A 19,877-nucleotide genomic window follows, 5' to 3' on the forward strand; every position below is an offset into this window, starting at 1 on the left:
AGTCGTAAAGTTGTTTTAAATTATTCAACAATGAGCTAGAGCCTGTGGTTTAAAATAAAAGTCTTTTGCTTTGATAGAATGATATTGTATTGCGTTTGCTCGCTCGCAGTTATTTTTGAGAAAGCGTAGTTCCATTTTTAATTTATGGTTAGGGTTTATTCTGGTTAATTGAAAAATCTTATTATAACAAAACCTTAATGACATATTCGACTCATTGCTGAGTTCGAGTTTCCTCTTAAAATGAGAGGGGTTATACCAATAATCCACCACGCTGACCCAATGCGGATTGGCAGACTTCACACACGCAGAAAATTAAGAAAATTATCTGGTATGCAGGTTTCCTTACGATGTTTTCCTTCACCGGTTGGGACACGTGATATTTTATTTCTTAAAATACACATAACTGAAATGTTGAAGGTGCATGCCCCGGACCGGATTCGAACCCACACCCTCCCGGATCTTGAAATGAGGGCGAATGAGGGCTTAATGACTTGTCAAAAACTATTGTACGTATTTGACCAGCCATGGTTTTAGCCCTCATTCGCACGAGAGGTTTTTAACGGATGTTAAAAAAACGTTCAAATACAACAAATGCATTCCCAAGTATAATTATTGTTTACACGACAGCGATTTAAGTTTTTTCGAGCAGTGTAGCATTTTCAATTTTGAGCGTTGCAAATAGACCTTCATTTAACTTCATACTAAAAAAAAAGCGTTTAAATATGGACGCTTTTTAACGTCCGTTAAAAAACCTCTCGTGTGAATGACTGTTAAAACCATGACTAGTCAAATACGTACAATAGTTTTGAGTCCTTTGCATTATGCAACGTAACGTAAGTTTTCAGGGTGTATCTGTGCGTTTGCCTGTTTTTCTATGACATCCTAGTTCCCAAATAGATGGAACAATTGGTGACCCGACAACAATTTGCCTCGTTCAGTGGTAAACCTTTGCGGCTTGGGATCATTAGGTTCTGGGTTATGATTTGTGGCGTGTAATACTGTAGGTATTTTACATTAAAAAAATGTTTTATCAATCTGGAATTAGTTGTGTCACCCTTCATGCTTCGGAGAGTGTTTTAAGCCATCTCTAGTTATTATTATTATAAAATAACACTTGATAGGAATCAAACATTATCACAGCTAGTCCGCCAATCCACATCGGTGCAGTATGATGGGTCTCAGCTCGATTTTTTTATATTACACAGATAGGCTTAGCTTGGGTCATTACAATGATGTTAGAAGAAAAAAAGGTAGATAGGTAACACCCCATTCGATGTTTACAACTGGCACACAAAAATTATTTCAGCGACGTTGTCGGCGCGATGACAGTGCGGTGACTGAACTCAGGTTTGCTAATTAGCATAGTTTTAACGTGCCACTTGCGGTCCACGTATAACCTATCTTTTTTTCTAACATCATTGGGTCATTAAAAAATATGATTAAACTAACGGACGCCCGCGACTTGTATGTAAAACTTTGAAGCCCTATTTCACCACTTTAGGGGTTGAATTTTAAGAATTTTTGAATTATATTATATTTCGTATTTTTTTTATGATTTATGAACAAATTTTTGAAACTGAAACTCTAAAAATGAAGGACTTTCCATACAAACTTTCAACCCCTATTTCACCCCCTTTTCATTTTATTTTCGCAAAAAAAGTATGTTATAACCTTTTTCGTATTATGGTCTTAAATCGTGCCAAATTTCATTTGAATTCATTCAGTAGTTTCAGCGTGATGCCCGAATAACAAAAAAACACGGACAAACAGATCGACAGACAGACAGACAAAAAATCGAAATAAAAATATTTTTAGCTTCAGTGTATAGAATTCGACCGGTCTTATTATAAGTATAAGTATAGATATACACAAAGTAAAGTGAGAAATAAGTCCATGCAATGTAAAGCATTGCTTGGACTCATTTCTCACTTTACTTTGTTCAAGTTAGTCAAACCAAGGTCAAATAGTTGGCAAATTGCAGGGGTAATTTAGTCATCACGTGGACATGCGGACACTCGCCCGGACAGGTCATGACATGACGGCATGACATATTAGCGGTCGCTGCTGTCGTCTGCAGAGATACGCTTTGCAAATATGTTGTATTACTATTACTGTACCTTTACATTTGCCGTATTCAGTGTTTTTATACCTAATTGTGCTCCGTTTAACACGTTCGCTACGGTATGAGGTCAATTGACTTTGTACGTCTAGCGTGTACAAGAGTTACGAGGTCAATGGACCTCGTACCACACCAGAGGAAAGTACAGAAAAATCAGTGCCGCAGCGAAAGTGTTAGTTAGATAGCTACATAAAAATTTCCATCGCATAAAAACAAAGATAGCCCAGTGGATATAACGTTTGCCTCCGTTTCAAAAATTGCATTGTGAAAACCTGCATACCAGAGATTTTTTTTAATTCTTTGCGTGTGTGAAGTCTGCCAATCCGCATTGGGCCAGCCAGGTGGACTACTGGCCTAACTCCTCTTATTCTGAGAGGAGACTCGAGCTCAGCAGTGACCCGAACATGGGTTGATAATGATGATAAAAAGCAAAGTTTGACTAGCAAGTTTGTCAAAAATGTTAGACCGTTATCGGGTATCTTTAGCTCGATATATTTTAAGATTAAATGAACTTACCTGAAATAAAGTTCTATCCTAATTATACGGGTAGTTTCTTCTGAAGGAGTTACATATTATTCCAATATATAAAAACAACTGAAAGAAAGACAGAAGGGCTGGCTCATTTTTTGCGGAAATGCAGCCAGTATTTTTGCCATCACTCCACGTGGGCATGATTTGTACAGTTATTAGGATAAGTTAGCTTAAGTACCTTATTGTATTCTTTCTCAATAAAAAACAACAGAAGGAAGAAACGTCGAGTTATAATTCCTACAAGGTCTGGCCTCAATGAGCTATTCAAACAAGCTGATGATAAAGAATAATGAATATTTCAATCAAATTTGCGTTAACGGCAGGAACTATGGTAAGTTTATTCATGAAACTTTGGGTTTTATAGACAAGTTGAATTGTAAATTGGTTTGTTTCTAATAGTTCCTGACTTATTGACAGAGGAGTTGAAAATGGTTCAAAAATGTGAGTGTAATCATCGATCGAGTGTAATATAAACTTTGATCTCTCTGGTGCAGTATTCAACAGATACGAGTTTGTCCTGGGTTCGGTTCTCAGTTTGGGTCAATGTAGGAACTCAGACTCCCCCTGGCCTCGCTGGGTGTCAGTTTTTTAGGCCTAGTTCGGACTACTTTAGTGTTTTAGTCGAGCACGAACAATTTTTGGTTTTACCTAAAAATACTAAAGTAGTCTGTACAACATATTACCCTTGGCTACGTATTTGTCACGTGATGCATCCGGCGGCCATCTTTGGATTCCATTATCTCTTTGACATGGACTCAAGGATTTTATTAGTCTTATTAAATCCATGCATGGACTGCATTTATAGACTCTTTGTTTACTTATTAGTCTATGACTGACTTTTACAGTCTACGAATTCCTGTATATACGTCGTATTCTTCATTACATTGAGGGTCGTGACCTCTAACACAAATTTTGCTTCTAGACGATGACGCGCCATGTAGCTTGGCTGTTCGCGACTTGCAGAACCTCGTGTACCTTGGTGTCGACAGTGGCGTTGACTTGATCTGTCTAACGCATCGGGCTACGTTCACTCTTAAGTTCACTAGTTAAGTGTAGGAATTAACGTTTTCTCAATTGGTTCAGTTTTGGACTGGTAGAGCTTTAGAAAGCAAAGGTCGGCATAAGTACCTCTTCGGATACAGACGGAGAACAAAGTAATCCTATATATATATTCCGTTCATTTCGTTTCGAATATTGAATGGTAGTGAACCCTAAAAATAGTGCGTAACCCTGTTTTTAACAAGGCTGACACTGTGTCGTGTGTCTAACTGTCAACCGTCACAACAGAGAACGCGAAATAAACGTGCAAAACCCCTCACTGTATACAAAGCTTGTTACCCCACTGCTCTAAAGGCTGAACCACGCGCTTCAGGCTTGTTACTCACAACTCTTTGAAGTCAATTATTTAGAACTTACAGACCTTTTATCCGCGTCCGTTTTTGTTTTCATTTTCATAGCTGTAGTTTTATTAAATTTAATTTAATTGTAGTGGTGATAAATAATCACACTTATATAGTCGTGGGTTTGCGGGACCTACCTATATTTCATATTAAATATAATGAAAATTTATTTTAATTCTTAAGTTTTTATTTTTGTTGAACTGTACATTGAGACATTTAAGTTATCTATATACTTTCAATCTCATGTATAATGGCACTTTTTTTCATCAGTCGTTATTTAAAACAAGCTTTCGAAAAATAATCATTTTATTTTAAGACATTATAGTCTTAAATTATTAATTGAAATTAGTTTGAGTTTGTATAATTTTTTTTCTTACGTCAAATCTTATTGGCATAAGCAATAATACTTATTTTGTTCAGTTAACTTGGTCAACTTTATATAATTGTAAAAACCTTATGAAAATCCTGTAGACAAGAATATTAGAAACAGATTTTTGTCTGTCAGTTTTTTCGGGCTAATCTGTGGAACGGTTGAACTGATTTTAATGTAACTTTCATTGGAATAAAGAGAAGGTTGTAGAGTAAAATATATGATACATTTTATCCCGGATAATTTGAAAGTTCCCATGGGATTTGTAAAAAATTGATTTCCGTTAGTCATTAATAATGAAGCAACGCAATATATTAAATAAATAAAACTCAATCTTATTTAACTCAATTTTAGGCTTACCCGTCTCGAGCAATTAATATCCGAGCAATTCTAATTTATTAAATACTGTTTTATTAAAAAAAGAAAAATGGCTGAAAAACGAAAGGGGAAAAGGCGTCGAGATCTGATGCAAATGTATTCCGGAATGTAATGGAAGTTCATGAATTATGGAGTTAGCGGGCGGAGGGGTAGAAGTAAAAAGAAGATTAAAGAATGTTATAGAAGAAAAAATCTAATTCGTGAAATGTATAAGTCGGGAGCCGAACAAGGGATTTTTGGATTTACTTGAGCGCGGCAGATAACGGGAGGATACCTTGTATGTTGTTGAGTATTTCCCCACGTATGAGTCCTTACTACTGGTAGTTATGTTTAAAACAACCTACACCATCATGTCAGAGAGAGTTTAGAGTGCGTTTTGGAAATATGAGCGTTATCTAAGGAAGTCTGAGGGTCACAAAGTTGCAAAAAGAACGTTTGACATAAGTGATAACTTAAACTTGCTGATACGTGCATAATAAAAAGGAAAGCTAGATAGGGTGGTGCAGTAACGCGTTACGTTACGGTTTACCCTCCCATTAGTTAGTTATCACTTCAAAAACCCTTGTATTCTGTTCTCTGTTCCCAGCTCCAGTTACAAGCTCGGTTTTGTTTTAAAGATATTATAATCCCTGATAATTACTAACGATTTTGGCATGACGAGGCAATAAAAATGTCTATAAAGACTGACTTTCCCACCACTGAAAGCGAAAATTGCGACGCTCAAATAGATACACTTTTCGCTTCATGGACTCCCCTACTATAGACGTTAAAACTTGTTATTACAGCTGTCAGTTGGGCTACATTTTTTGTGTTGAAATTTATTACTTCAAACTTTTCAAGCGTTAATCAAAACTAAGCTTTCTTTGGAGATTTATTATTTTTTATTTTACACGTAGAGTTAAATTCGAGTTCTAAATAACTTTATTCTCTCCGTCCAATTACATAGAATGAGGTTAATACATTTTGCCCCAGTGTTCTCTCTTTTGAAAATATGTTTTTGACGCGCAGTGGTGGATTTACAAGACGGAGGTCCTGGGTTCGATCCAAGGCTGGGCTGTGATTTAACTGGTCAGATTTATGTGAATGATCTGTGTCCAGGTCAACGCACACTCACACGCCGGGCAGCCCCGGGACTCTGAATGGAGTCAACGGCAGCGTGCATGGCGAGGCACGGCAGGCACAATCAAGGAAGAATATCATCAGGATGTTGGGTAATACATACTCATAAATAATGATATTTTTACCAATAAAACTCAGGTGTGGATTAAAAAAAATAAGAATACCTATGTTCAACAAAGTCTGATTTACAATATTTGTCAGGACAACTTAAATAACAAATCAAACTGTAACCACAACAAACCCTAGAATGGCAGAGGATGCTTTGAGCAGTCCCAGAGGCTTGTGACTCCTCAAGCCTTTCCTCCCGCCTATCCCAAGTAACCCATGAAGGATTACACAACAAAAGTTGTGGACTAGTAGAACACCACGAGATCACTGAAGCCGACCGTACGGCGAGCGCCTTATATCATAATCCGTTCCCGCCCAACAGCCCCCACTTAATAGTCCCTACTTTACGTGTTCGCGCAAACACGTAGCGCCACCTAGCGTAGGCACGAGCCAACACGAGATTAAGCGACGTCATATCCGTCTCAGAATACTATTCCCTACAATATAATCATCTCACTTGCTTAAAAATGTTAAGGGAGCAAAGAAAAGCTTGTTTATCGATCATTGTTAACTGTTCAACTGGTTTATGATTTCATATTACTATGGACACTCTACACTGCCTACGCTGGCAAAGTAATTCGATTTTATTATATTCGAAACGTGATGAAACACGATAGTGAATATAATAAAGTCTACGCGTGTAGGTGTAGCTTTTACGTTGTTTAATTGTTAAGCAGTTTGCTCCGTAATATTAGTATTAACATTAGCATCAACATCGTTAAATATTATCCCGAGCCCGCCACACCACATTTGAAGTGTTGTTAGTTAAGCTGCAACTTTCTTTCCTTAAATAAAAAAGCTTGCTTAAAGATATGCTGATGATAATGTTACTGAGAGTAACTCTTCTTAGTATCTGCCATCTTCAATTGCATTGTGACTTTTGCGTATTTGACACGTAATGTTAGCTATCATAATTGCGATAGTACGAAAAAGAGACAGCGGTATGAAAACAAATGTTGACAAATTATCTTAGGCACAATACGCAAGCATGCGATTAACGACATACTCCGTTATAAGAAATGGAAAACAGCTGCGCAACATGTGTCTATTTCTCTTCACTAGATATATCGTTGGTCGTATGATCAGCCTAAAGGTGAGATATCAGTAAAGAGTTGGCTTAATTGTTGAATAAACAATTCGTTGTTTGCACAGCGGCAGTGGTGGTGGCTTTCTTCGTGTGCTGGGCGCCCTTCCACTTCCAGCGGCTGTTCTTCATCTACGGCAGCGGCGTGCGGCACTACCACACCATCAACGAGTACCTGTTCCTGGCCGCCGGCGTGCTCTACTACATCTCCGCCACCGTCAACCCTATCCTCTACAACATCATGAGCCACAGGTATCACTTTGGTTTTTCTAATTTCATTTTTCCCAGCTCTCTTTCGACATCTAGATCATCAGAACATCTGCAGAACGTTTCGATCCCGAAAAGTCAGCGACATTTTGTAGTCGATCAAGGGCCAGGGCATAGATATATGTATAGCGGCTGGGCCGGGTGGGTCGGGAAAATGGTCCAGTGCCCACCCTAGGTACTGGGCTACCGATTTGAAATTCTTTGATAGACGATAAAGTATCAAATAATAACCATTACAACTTATAATAAAGAAAAACCTATAATAAAGATTTTGAAAAATATATTAAGACTTTTTCGGATACCTACCCTAGATACAAAGAAAAAATAATAAAATAAGTCGATTCATCAGAGTTCTGCGTCCACAAATATTGTTAACGAAATTTTTATATTGAGTGTCGACTCGACACTCAATATAAAAATTAAAGTGTTCAGTAATATATGAGCCCACCCCAGGCCCACCCCAGTAAGTAATCCTAGATATGCCAATGGGCCAGGGCGCTGGGTTTTATCTCGTACCTCTGAACTCTCGTTGTTGAAGTGCCGTGAGCTCTTTAATGGTACCTCAGCAGCGTCACCTGGGGTTTTGGGCGAGCTCAGAAGCATCGCCTGACGGAGCCCGAAGGCAGAAGCAGAAGAGATTAGCGAATCTCTTGTCTCTAAGGGCGTCTCCTCTGAGTATGTGTGATATGGCTGGCATACACTAAATGTAGAAATATTGTTCATTATTTTTCTTTTCGTTGCCAATAAGTCAAAGATTTAGGATTTTCAGCAATTTCGTAGAATAATTATTACACTAATATTATATAATAATAAGTTTGTATGTTTGTTCCTCCTTTGTGTTGCGGCTACTGAAGCGATTTGGCTGAAATTGGGAATGGAAATAGATTTCACACATAGGGTACTCTACTCTCATCTCGGAAAAGTCTATGGTTCCCGTGGGATTTGTGATAAATACTGGATTCCACGCAGACAAAGTCGCGAGCGTCCACTAGTTATTGATAATAGCTTTCGACTTGTATTGTATTGTATTCATTGGTAACATTAAGTACCTTTGAAAAACTGCATAACAAACACGAGTTTACTTAAAAATAAAAAAATATATATCAAATTTTAATATGTTGCATTTTGTTTTCTGTAAGCACAAAGTTGCAAGCGAAATCTACTTTGCGAGAAAGCCCGAGGCAATAGCGTTACTTAAAGTACAGTACATAGATCTGTACGTCCTGATAAGGGATTTATGAGAGTAAAACTTCTCAAAGAGTGCCTGGTCTAAGATACAGCCAATTTTGTAGAATTCGTCGCATCCCGGACGTCGCCTGCGGGTTGAGTGGTCACTCTTATTTTTAAACTTTATCCATTTTATAGACGGCACTGGTCTTTATTGGTCACACTAATGGACCAAAACTGATTATAGTTTATAAGCACTAAAACCAATACATGTTTATTAAATTTATGAAAAATACCGTTGATAAAACGCTTTTCACAGGTACAGAATAGCCTTCAAAGAAACTTTGTGCTGCAAGAAGGTCCGCAGAAAGAAGAGCCGCTACAGGGACCAGTCCAGCATCAGGGAGACCACGATCAACCATACTTCAGACGGTTCCCATTCGGTGCGGATCCGGTCACACAGCCACGAGCGTAGGAGCCGGACCGAGCGTGCAAGAAGAAACAGCTTCTGTGCCAGAGAAAACTGTGCCAGAAATAGCTGTGCCAGAGAAAGCTGTGCCAGAGACAATGCCAATGACACACGCGTCATTTACAGCGAAAGATGGCGCGAATACAACAGACGGGAGAATGGCGTTTGGCGCCAAAATAATACTGAAGCCAGTCAGCTGATGTTGAGAGGTTATACTAGAAAATATGACTGTGAGTTGTAAAAATTAGATAAAACTTCTTGTCTACTTAATTCTTAGTCCTTAATAATTGCAATTGTTCTTTGAGACTATGTGATAGATATTTTTTTTGTTTTATTTAGAAGAAACAAAGTTATGTTTCTTCACTTTTTATATATTCCTGAATGAATCGCATAAAAATGTGTATCTTCGAATGTAATTGTAGTAACGGACAAGCAGATAGGTACAATTTAAAAAATAGCTTATAATTATTTTACTCTTAAATATTATGTTAAAACACAATTGTTAAAGTTAAGGTTTCGCACAAAAACAAAGTCACAATTCAACAAGTAATAAGCATGAAGATTTAAAAGGCTTTTATCTGACTTGTAGTTCCATTCAACTTGATTTTGTATCTAAATACTGGGTTATTGTTCAAATGTATCTACAATTAAGTAATGTTCTGTAAGTTATTTAACTAAAAATTAATTATTTACGTCTATATGTATAACATACATTTTGTATATATAACGTATTACGTAATGAACATTGTACATAGAAACTCCTAACTGTATGAAGTAAATTATTTATAAAAATTGTATTTGTCAAATAATTTTTGAATAAAATAAAGTTTTTATTATAAACTATATTTTATTAGTGAAATTCTTTAATCACAAATTTTTAATTTTTTTTTTTTATTCTTTACAAGTTAGCCCTTGACTACAATCTCACCTGATGGTAAGTGTGATGATGCAGTCTAAGATGGAAGCGGGCTAACTTGTTAGGAGGAGGATAAAAATCCACACCCCTTTCAGTTTCTACACGGCATCGTACCGGAACGCTATATCGCTTGGCGGTACGTCTTTGCCGGTAGGGTGGTAACTACGGCTGAAGCCTCCCACCAGCCAGATCTGGATAAATTAAGTAAATCTCAATCTGCCCAGCCGGAGATCGAACCCAGGACCTCCGTCTTGTAAATCCACCGCGCACACCACTGCACCACGGAGGCCGTCGTTTTTTATTTTGTGTTAATTTTTTTTTCTCTACAAGTTAGCCCTTGATTACAATCTCACCTGATGGTAAGTGATGATACATAAATGGATTTCATCCTACTCCTATCAAGTTAGTCCGCTTTCATCTTAGATTGCATCCTCACTTAACATCAGGTGAGATTGTAGTCAAGGGCTAACTTGTAGAGTATAAAAAAAAATATATAAAACTATCACCTCAGTAATCTTCACTCCACAAAACATTAATGTATTTATGTCACAAAGTGTCTACAGAGTGACGAGACAGCCTTCGTGCTCGCTATTCCGAGCTCGTACCCTAGAGGATCATTAATAATAAAGAATACTTTGAAGTGTCGGCAGCAAATTGTACGGGTTACATTCTTATACATAAAGTGATTAATTACTTGACTTAATTTACCGAACTCGCCAAGAAACTGGAAACACGCAATACACTCATTTTGTTTATACACTTTGCTCTTGTCGTTGACTTGTTCAACCGAAAATGATCATTTACGGTATAACCATAGATTAAGGAATAATAGGCAGATAGAGCGCACAAAACACGACGATATCGTAGCCGTTCCAAATACAAAATTCAGTAAGTACGACACGAAGCGTTGCATGAGTAATTATCAAGACTAATCAAGAAAAATGTCGTCATATGTGTTCGCGTTCGGCTTTGCTAAGGAAGGGAAAAAATAGAACAGGACTTACTGACACTGCTTTTCTTTCTTTTTCTTCTCTTCACTTTTCACCATAAAAACACATAATTTAAGCGAACAGGCGAATTGTCGCGGTGCGCGCGCGCATACGTAAGTTGGTGGTTTAATTGCGACTATAATTTTGACAAGTGTTCAGCGGCGTGGACGAAGATAACGGGAGTTTATGCGGGACAGAGAGGTAAATGGAGGATGCGTTGGAGTAGGAGAGGGAAGCGTGAGCTTGGCGCGAACATACTGCCCAGCTTTGAAAGCTTTGAAAAGCTTTCAAAAGAGGAAGCGAATATAGCGAAGTATATAACAATAATAATAAAAATGAAATATTAAAACAAAAAAATAAACTAGACTTAAATATTAAACTAAATTAAAATTAGTACTGAATAGGAAGTGGGCATAAACGCATTACAGGACGTTTGAATGTACCATTCTTTGTTTTAACTAAAGCGACGCGTGAGCGACCATCTATACCTGGATATAGTTTCTCTATTATGCCTAAAGGCCAGTGTAGTGGCGGTGCGTTATCCTGCATTATTAGTACGACCGTGTTAATCTGAATTGGGCGTGATTCGGTATTCCATTTTTCTCGAACTTGTAAAGTGTGTAGGTATTCGTCGCGCCAACGTTTCCAATATGATTGAACTAGTTTATCTAAGAGCGAGAACCTAGATAGTAAACTGGATTTCTCGCTAAGAACGTCGGCAGCGGGTAATAATTTGAGAGGGGTTGTATTTAAAAAATGCGCGGGCGTAATAGGACTTGGTTCTGCGGGATCTTCGCTAAGCAATCCCAGCGGGCGAGAGTTCAGAACAGCCTCAATTTGACACAATACTGTTAATAATTCCTCGTAAGTTAAGATTTGATTGCCTATCACTCTTAGCAAGTGAGTTTTAAAAGATTTTACGGCGGACTCCCAGCTGCCTCCAAAATGGGGAGCATTAGGTGGGTTCATAACCCAGGAAATTCGACTATTTGCAAGTTCTTTTTTAAATGCCTCATCGTACTCTGAATTTAAAAACTCGTATAATTCACTGAGGTATGCCTTAGCACCTTTAAAATTGGACCCCTGGTCGGTTCGGACTGAATTCACATGCCCTCGCCTGCTTACGAACCTTTTCCAAGCGTTTAAAAAGGAGTGTGTAGTTAAGTCTGGGGCTACTTCTACGTGTACTGCCCGTGTGGTTAGACAAATAAATATGCAGACGTAAGCCTTTTGACTTTTTATGCCACGCCCTCTTGCGAGCGTCGTGTAAAAGGGCCCACAATAGTCGATTCCTGTATTAGAAAAGGCTTTAGATATATCTAATCTACAAGTGGGTAAATCTGCCATTAATGGCGTTTGGCATGGTTTAGGACGGGTTTTAAAACACGGAATACAAGCATGAATGCGTGCACGTACTACTGTCCGAGCGGATAAAATCCAATACTTCTTTCGTAATAATGACAAAGTTAGTTGTGGGCCGGCGTGACAACTCATACTATGAACATGGTCTATTATTAAGTTAACAATGTGATCTTTGCGAGGTAGTAATACTGGGTGCTTATGGTCAAAGGAGATCTCTGAGCTTGCAGATATACGTCCGCCAACACGTAGGATTCCGTTTATAAGTATGGGTCTAAGTTTATTAAGCAGCCGTGGTATTGCGTGGTTATTTTTTATTGCGTTTATGTATTCAGAAAAATAGGTTTGTTGCAGTACGCGAACAATAAACATTTCGGATGTATTTAAATCGTCTGCGGTTATCGATCCGCTTGTATTTATGCGTTTAGAAAAACGTAGTAGATACGTAAATATGCGTAATAATTTGTTCCAATTAGACGTGCGTTGTGCGATAGTATTTATGAGTGGCTGTTTTTCAGTGACAGCGGGTAGTGCGATTAATTTAACTTCCGGTAAGTTATCTAGCGTAGGAGCGAATGGTTTAATAGGCCATTCGTTACAATCTGATTGCAACCAAGATGGGCCGCTAAACCATAAAGGATGAGATATTAATTGTGCTGGTGTCAGTCCTCGAGACAAACAGTCACTTGGATTTTCTTTACCAGCGATGTGAAAAAAGTTTTCCGGTTTTACATTGGTTTGAATTTTTGAAACTCTATTAGCGACGAATGTTTTAAGTTTATGTGGGCTAGTGTTTATCCAATTTAGTGTTACAGTAGAATCGGAAAAGGCATAAATGCGTTTCACCGTTATACGTGAACAATAACTTGATAATACGACGCTAACTAATTTGGACAGTAAATAAGCCGCACAAAATTCTAATTTTGCAAGCGTGATTATTTTAACCGGTGCTACTTTCGATTTGGCGCAAAGTAGTTTAACCGTAGTCGTGGTTGGAGTCTTAGTGTGAATATATAAGACTGTACCATAAGCTTTCTCACTTGCGTCAGCAAAGGCCACTAGACTTATTTCACAGCTGTCTGTAATACCTATGTGCCGTGGTATCGAAAGCTGGGATAAGCATGATAACTCCGATTGAAATCTCGACCAAGACTGCGTGATTTGATGAGGTGGGTCATCATCCCAATCTATTTTTTTCAACCAAAGCTCTTTAATTAATAGCTTAGCGTATAAAATGACAGGTGCGATCAAACCCAATACGTCAAATAATTGTGCTATAATTGACAACATATTCCTTTTAGTACATTTGAGTTCGTTAGGTGTGAAGTTGAAGGTAAATGTATCGTGCGCAGGTTCCCATTCAATACCTAATACCTTTTGACCCGCGGCGGTACTGAAATTAATTGTTTTTGGGTCCAAAATCGAAGGATGCAATATTTCTTTAGGATAATTTTGTAAAAATAATGAAGAGTTACTCGACCATTTTAAAAGTTTAAATCCGCCTAGTGATAACATGCTGGATAATTGATTTGCTAAATTAATGGCTTCGCCTACTGTATGCGTTGTATATAGAACATCATCCATATAATATTGCCCTTCGTCTATAATTTTTTTTGCTAAAGGGTAGTTTCTACCTTCATCTTCTGCCAGTTTCTTAAGCGTTCTAAGTGCTAAAAACGGACTACAACTCAGACCGAAGCAAACACGGTTAAATTCAAATAATTGCAAGGGTTCAGTTTTAGCGAAGCGATAGAAAATGCGTTGAAACTTCCAGAATTCTGGATGAACTTTTAACTGCAAATACATTTGCTTTATGTCGGCAGATATTGCGATTTTAAATAATCTAAAATTTAAAAGTACTATAAATAAATCTGATTGTAGATTAGGGCCCTTATGTAACAACTGATTTAGGCTGATATTATTTTCTACACTCTTACTAGAAGCGTCAAGGACCAGTCTTATTTTCGAAGAGACCTTATCCTCCCGTCTTACACATAAGTGCGGAATAACGTATTGAATATTTGATTTATGTTTGATTGGAGCTAAGTAGTTTTGTTGAATATATTCTTTAAAAATACTATTATATTCGGTGCGTAAATTAGGGGACAACTCCAATTTCCGTTCTAAAATTCTAAATCTAGTTAGTGCATGCTGTGATGCGTCACCTAACATATTAGGATCTGACTTAAAAGGCAAAGCTACTATATACCTACCCTGCGAATCGCGTTGCGTTGTATTTTTATAAATTTCTTCGCACTCTTGCTCTTCGGGGCTAAGAAATTTATTTTTTGGTTTTGGTATTTCTTCTACTTCAAAAAACTTGCGTAAAGAACTATCCAGTCTCTCGTTAGTAATAGCACAAAAGATTTGAATCTGCGAGTTATATGAACTTTGTGATATCGGTGCTTCACCCATCAGAACAAATCCTAGTGTTGTTTCGAAGGCTTGTGGCGCCCCTGGCGGCGAGTATATGCGACCCGTCCGAATTATTTGCGTGAACATCTGTGCGCCTAATATCATATCTATTCGGCCAGGTAGGTAATAAGTCTCGTCCGCTAGCGGCACGCCTGTCAAATGAGTGATCGACGATTTATCTATGTGCGATGTCGGTAATTGATGTGTTATCTTGTCTACTATCAACGAGTTAAATGTATACGAGTTGTTACTGTTAAATTTCGAAAAAATGGTTAAATGTGTAACACCCTTTATTTTACTAGAATTACCTCCAAACCCATCGACCGACATCGGGTATGTCGGCTGGTTTATATCTAAATTAAGACGGGTAGCACATTCGTTCGTTATAAAATTATGTTGCGAAGCGTTATCAATTAAGCATCTAAGCGTAAATTCAATTCCCGATTTATTTAAAGTGCGTACACAAGCAGTAGCAAGCAAAACAGACGTGCGAGTCGTTTGCCTCGTTTTTTCTATTGAGCATAAAGATACAGCGGCTGCCGTATGGTTTTGCGTATCACCAATATCCCGCGCCGAGGTAGCTTTATTCTTATCTATTTTATAGGTAGATGCATTATCGGTCCCAGATTTGTGTGAAAAACATAACAGAGAATGATGAACCTGAGAATTGCAAAAGTTGCAACTTTTTAAGCTGTTACAAGAAACCTTTGTGTGATAAACAGACAAACATGCAGTGCATGCGTTATTCGCTTTTATTGCAGCATATCTGTCTCGCGGCGTTAACTTTAAAAATTCCGAACATTGATAAAAATGATTATGATGCTTATTGTTACACAGAGGGCATTCATATGTATCTGACGTCACGAAAGACTTCGTCCTAGGTGGCATTTCTTTAGGTACAGGAATCCTACGCATTCGTGGCCGATTATCTGTGACGTTAGTATATGAACTAGACGGAATGCGCTCATTAATTTTCGCTTGCTCTTTAATAAATGTAATAAAATTTTCAAATGAAGGTAGTTTTTCGGACCGAATTGACGATTCGTATAAGCGAGCGGTTTCTTGATCTATTTTCTTTAATGACAGATACAGGTAAATAAAATCGGTTTTGTCTTTAATTTTTAACTTTTCAAATGCGGCAATAGAAGTGGCGCATGTGTCTAAAAATGAATTTAGGTTCTGCGAATTTATTAGCGGTTTGAAATTATAAATTTGATCTAAATAAAAACATCCTAAATTTCGTACGTCTTGATATTTGTCTTCAAGAGTTGAATAAATTAACTGATAATTGTCACCCGTGGGTTCGATACCCGCGATGGCCGTCTGAGCGGTGCCTGAAATTTGCCCTAATAGGTATTGTAGCTTCTCGGTGTTTGACAAATCTTTGTTATAATGAATGACGTTATTATAACATTCATAGAAAGCCGTCCAATCCCTGGCGTTTCCATCAAATTTTTGCAAATTTATAGCAGGGAGCTTAATTCGTGACTTAGATTGTACCGGGGTTTGAAATTTAGCCGGGCTTCTCGGACTATTGGATGACGAAGGTGATAGTTCATTCATTCTATATTGAACTGCTGAGAACAATTCTTCAAAGGCGATTAAAGATTGAAAGTTTGGTTCGTAATTCGTATCTTCCTGTAAACGAGCTACATTGAGCTGTTTAACTAAGCTTAAATACTCCGTACGTAAGGTATTTATATTAGCTGCCTTGCTTAAAAAGCCCTCTGGGTTTTCGCCTGTGTTTGTAGAAGCGTTATATATAGCTTGCATATTAGCAAAATAAGCGCGAACCTGAGCCTCTAAAATTAAAACTTCCTGGCCTACCTCAGGTAATGATTCAGGCGTACGACGTGGCATTTTGAAATAATATTTAATATGCGTATAAGCGTAAAATGTTCAAATAAAAGTCAAGCGTAAGTAATAGGCACCAAATATTTTCAATTTAATACTATTTGCCACATCAGCTGGTGGTCGAGACAAAGAAAAAAGATGTCGATTTACGAGTTGCACCGACAACTATTTTATTGCATCAGCTTTAAAATAATAGCGAGTTTAAGCGTAAATCTTGTAATAATAAGTTGATAATAGCGTATATATTCTAAAAATGCGTTTGAAATAGGTATAATACCTAAACGTAACTATGATTTAATGGTACATTCAATTCACCGTAACACGTCAGCGAAGAAAAAGTGCGTAATATAAGAAATATATGGAAATAATATGAATAGGAATATAGCGTATACTCGAAGGACCTTGCGAAATAATAAAATAAGCGTTGAAATAATGAAATTAGCGTTTATATAAAGAGAAAAAAGGGGGTTCAATCCGGCTCGAAGGACCAAAAATATGTTCGCGTTCGGCTTTGCTAAGGAAGGGAAAAAATAGAACAGGACTTACTGACACTGCTTTTCTTTCTTTTTCTTCTCTTCACTTTTCACCATAAAAACACATAATTTAAGCGAACAGGCGAATTGTCGCGGTGCGCGCGCGCATACGTAAGTTGGTGGTTTAATTGCGACTATAATTTTGACAAGTGTTCAGCGGCGTGGACGAAGATAACGGGAGTTTATGCGGGACAGAGAGGTAAATAGAGGATGCGTTGGAGTAGGAGAGGGAAGCGTGAGCTTGGCGCGAACAATATGGTTTTAAATACTTTAAAACAGTTCAGAAAAATTAAAGAAAAAAGATGGAGTATTTTTTATTGGTAATTATTGATTATTATATTAATTTACGTAATTGTTGTTAGTGTTAGATTTTGAAATACAAATTATGAAAAAAGTTTGTATTATGTGGACGTCAAGGAGACGCGTGACCGTCTTAACCACGCTGCTTGTAAAGACTCATTCTGGATCATTCTTTTTTCTGTGGGTATAACGTAATCAATCGTAAAGTCATCAAACGAAATCACATACCTTTACTAATCTATATATATCTATACCTACATAAAATAAAACTGTAACAGGTCAAATTCTGTACATTGAAGATATTTTGAAAATTTTAGTTTGAGGGCATACTCGTAATATCGGTAATAAAGCCAAAAATATATTTTTTGCCTGTCTGTCCGTACGTTTGTTGACCGGGCATTACGCTGAAACTACTGAATGAATTCAAATGTAATGTGTACTACCAGAAAAGTACTAAAAATTTTTTTTTTTTAATTCTACCCCTGCAGGGTTAAAAAGGCGTTTGTACGATGTAGAAACCGAAAGGGGTGTAGATTTTCATCCTACTGCTAAAAAGTTAGCCCGCTTCCATCTTAGATTGCATCATCACTTACCATCAAGTAGGAATTAGGATTGTAGTCAAGGGGTAACTTGTAGAAACTAAAAAAAGGTGCACTCGTAAATTTTAAGCCTCAATTACACCCGTAATCCCCTTCACAGCGGTACACAGCAATGCTGTTTGGCAGCGCAAGTAACCAAGGCAGTAGTGCTTCCCCGGATCAGTCCTGTCACTAAAAGCTCTACTACTAATTCAAATCGGCGCAAAACCTCATTGCACGCATGCTAGCAGACGAGGAATGGAGAAAGTACTCGCAGATGCTGAGAGCTATCACGATAAGGAGAGAACGGGCCGAAAAGAAAGAGAAAGAGAAATGTAAAAATAGAAAGTCAGTACGAAGAAATGCTCTGCGGTTCCGTATTGACCGGCAGATACGAAAAAAAAAACAGAAAAAGTAATTCAAATCAAAGCTACTCTAAAATAAGGCTTTTCTTGGGAGAGAAAATGTCTGTAATTGTGTACATTCACACATTTTCCAGCTGTCGTTCATTCTAATCCAACGATCGTGCAAAATGACAGCCACGTTAAATCCTTGAACGCGCAATAAAACTGCGGTAGGGATACCATGATGTTTTGTTCTGTTGCAGGAATATTCCAGTCGAGTTTAAATTAACATTTTGAACCAAATTAAAATGTAAGGTGTCTTTTCAATTCTCAACTCTCACTCTGAACTTAATTGGTTGATATTACGTCATAACTACGTTATTTATTGACTAATTTAATTGTTTTTTTTTAAAAAGAACTTTCACATATGTCCTATAAAATATTCAGATATGACCTATTAAATATTCACATATGACCTATAAAATATTCACATATAAGTAGGTTTGGTTTTAAAATCAAAATATCTGAAAATAGTCTATCCACGAATTGTGTTCACAGCCATTACAATGGTCCTCGTCAATCTTCTCTACAGTTACATCATCATGAACGGTATGAAAGGAATACCAATTTTAGGATCTTGAAAAACTTTGCTTATACATAGCTCTGTTGAAGTGGCAATGGGCAGGCCACATAGTTCGAAGAACCGACGGACGTTGGGGTCCCAAGGTGCTGAAATGGCGACCCCGCACCCCGGAAAGTGCAGTGTTGATCGACCCACTACTAGATGGACCAAAGATATCAAGCGGGTTGCATGAAGCTGCTAGATGCTGGCAGCTCGAGACCGTTGTGCTTGGAAGTCCATGAAAGAGGCCTTTGTCCAGCCAACGACGTAAATGCATAGGCACAATGGAATGTCGTTGTGTGCAGTGGACGTCTATCGGTGATGATGATGATAAGAAGACTTAGGATATACCAATATCTTATAGCCCTTCCTGACACTAGATTCCAGGACTTCAAACTTCGTAGCTGCGACGTGCAATAAGGCCAAAAATCTAAAGAATTTTCTCTAGTTTGTTTGTCCTATTTTAACAAATGGTTTATTGGTGATCCTCTCGGTATGTTACAACTGTTACGATGAACAGCGATGGTGTATACGGACGTGCGCTGCAAATAACGACGGGGACCCGCTCGCACGCGGCTGATTGAGGCAGTTTACCAAATTGCTTTTATTTCAGCGAATTGGCGAAACAATATTGTATAGTGGGGAGAAATTGTGGGACACGCACGACTGGCGCTTACTCTTGAAGCAGTGAGCAATAACTTGCCGTTCAATCAAAATGTAATCCTACTTCCTAAGTCAGAGCTGTGATAGCCCAGTGGATATGACCTCTGCCTCCGATCCCGGAGGGTGTTAGTTCGAATACGGTCCGGGAATGTAGTTGTGTGCATTTTAAGAAATCAAATAGCACGCGTCTTAAACGGTGAAGGAAAAACATCCTGAGGAAATCTGCTTATCAGAGAATTATCTTAATTCTCCGCGTGTGTGAAGTCTGTCTATCCGCCATATTGGGCCAGCG

The 19,877-nt window shown here is 37.9% G+C and overlaps 1 protein-coding gene across 2 annotated transcripts in view; it reads left to right on the top strand.

Moving 5' to 3' along the window:
- Window positions 1-9,781, top strand: part of LOC112056294 (neuropeptides capa receptor-like) — a 44,676-nt gene extending 34,895 nt beyond the window's left edge. For both annotated transcript variants that reach the window (XM_052888695.1, XM_052888696.1), the window contains exons 5-7: window positions 5,897-6,009; window positions 7,178-7,361; window positions 8,863-9,781. In XM_052888695.1, coding sequence (XP_052744655.1) covers window positions 5,897-6,009; window positions 7,178-7,361; window positions 8,863-9,253 — 688 coding nt within the window. In that variant the 3' untranslated portion in view covers window positions 9,254-9,781. The remainder of the gene's footprint in view (window positions 1-5,896; window positions 6,010-7,177; window positions 7,362-8,862) is intronic.
- Window positions 9,782-19,877: the final 10,096 nt, after the last annotated feature.

The sequence above is a fragment of the Bicyclus anynana genome, chromosome 23 (assembly GCF_947172395.1).
Source record: "Bicyclus anynana chromosome 23, ilBicAnyn1.1, whole genome shotgun sequence".
NCBI lineage: Eukaryota > Metazoa > Arthropoda > Insecta > Lepidoptera > Nymphalidae > Bicyclus > Bicyclus anynana.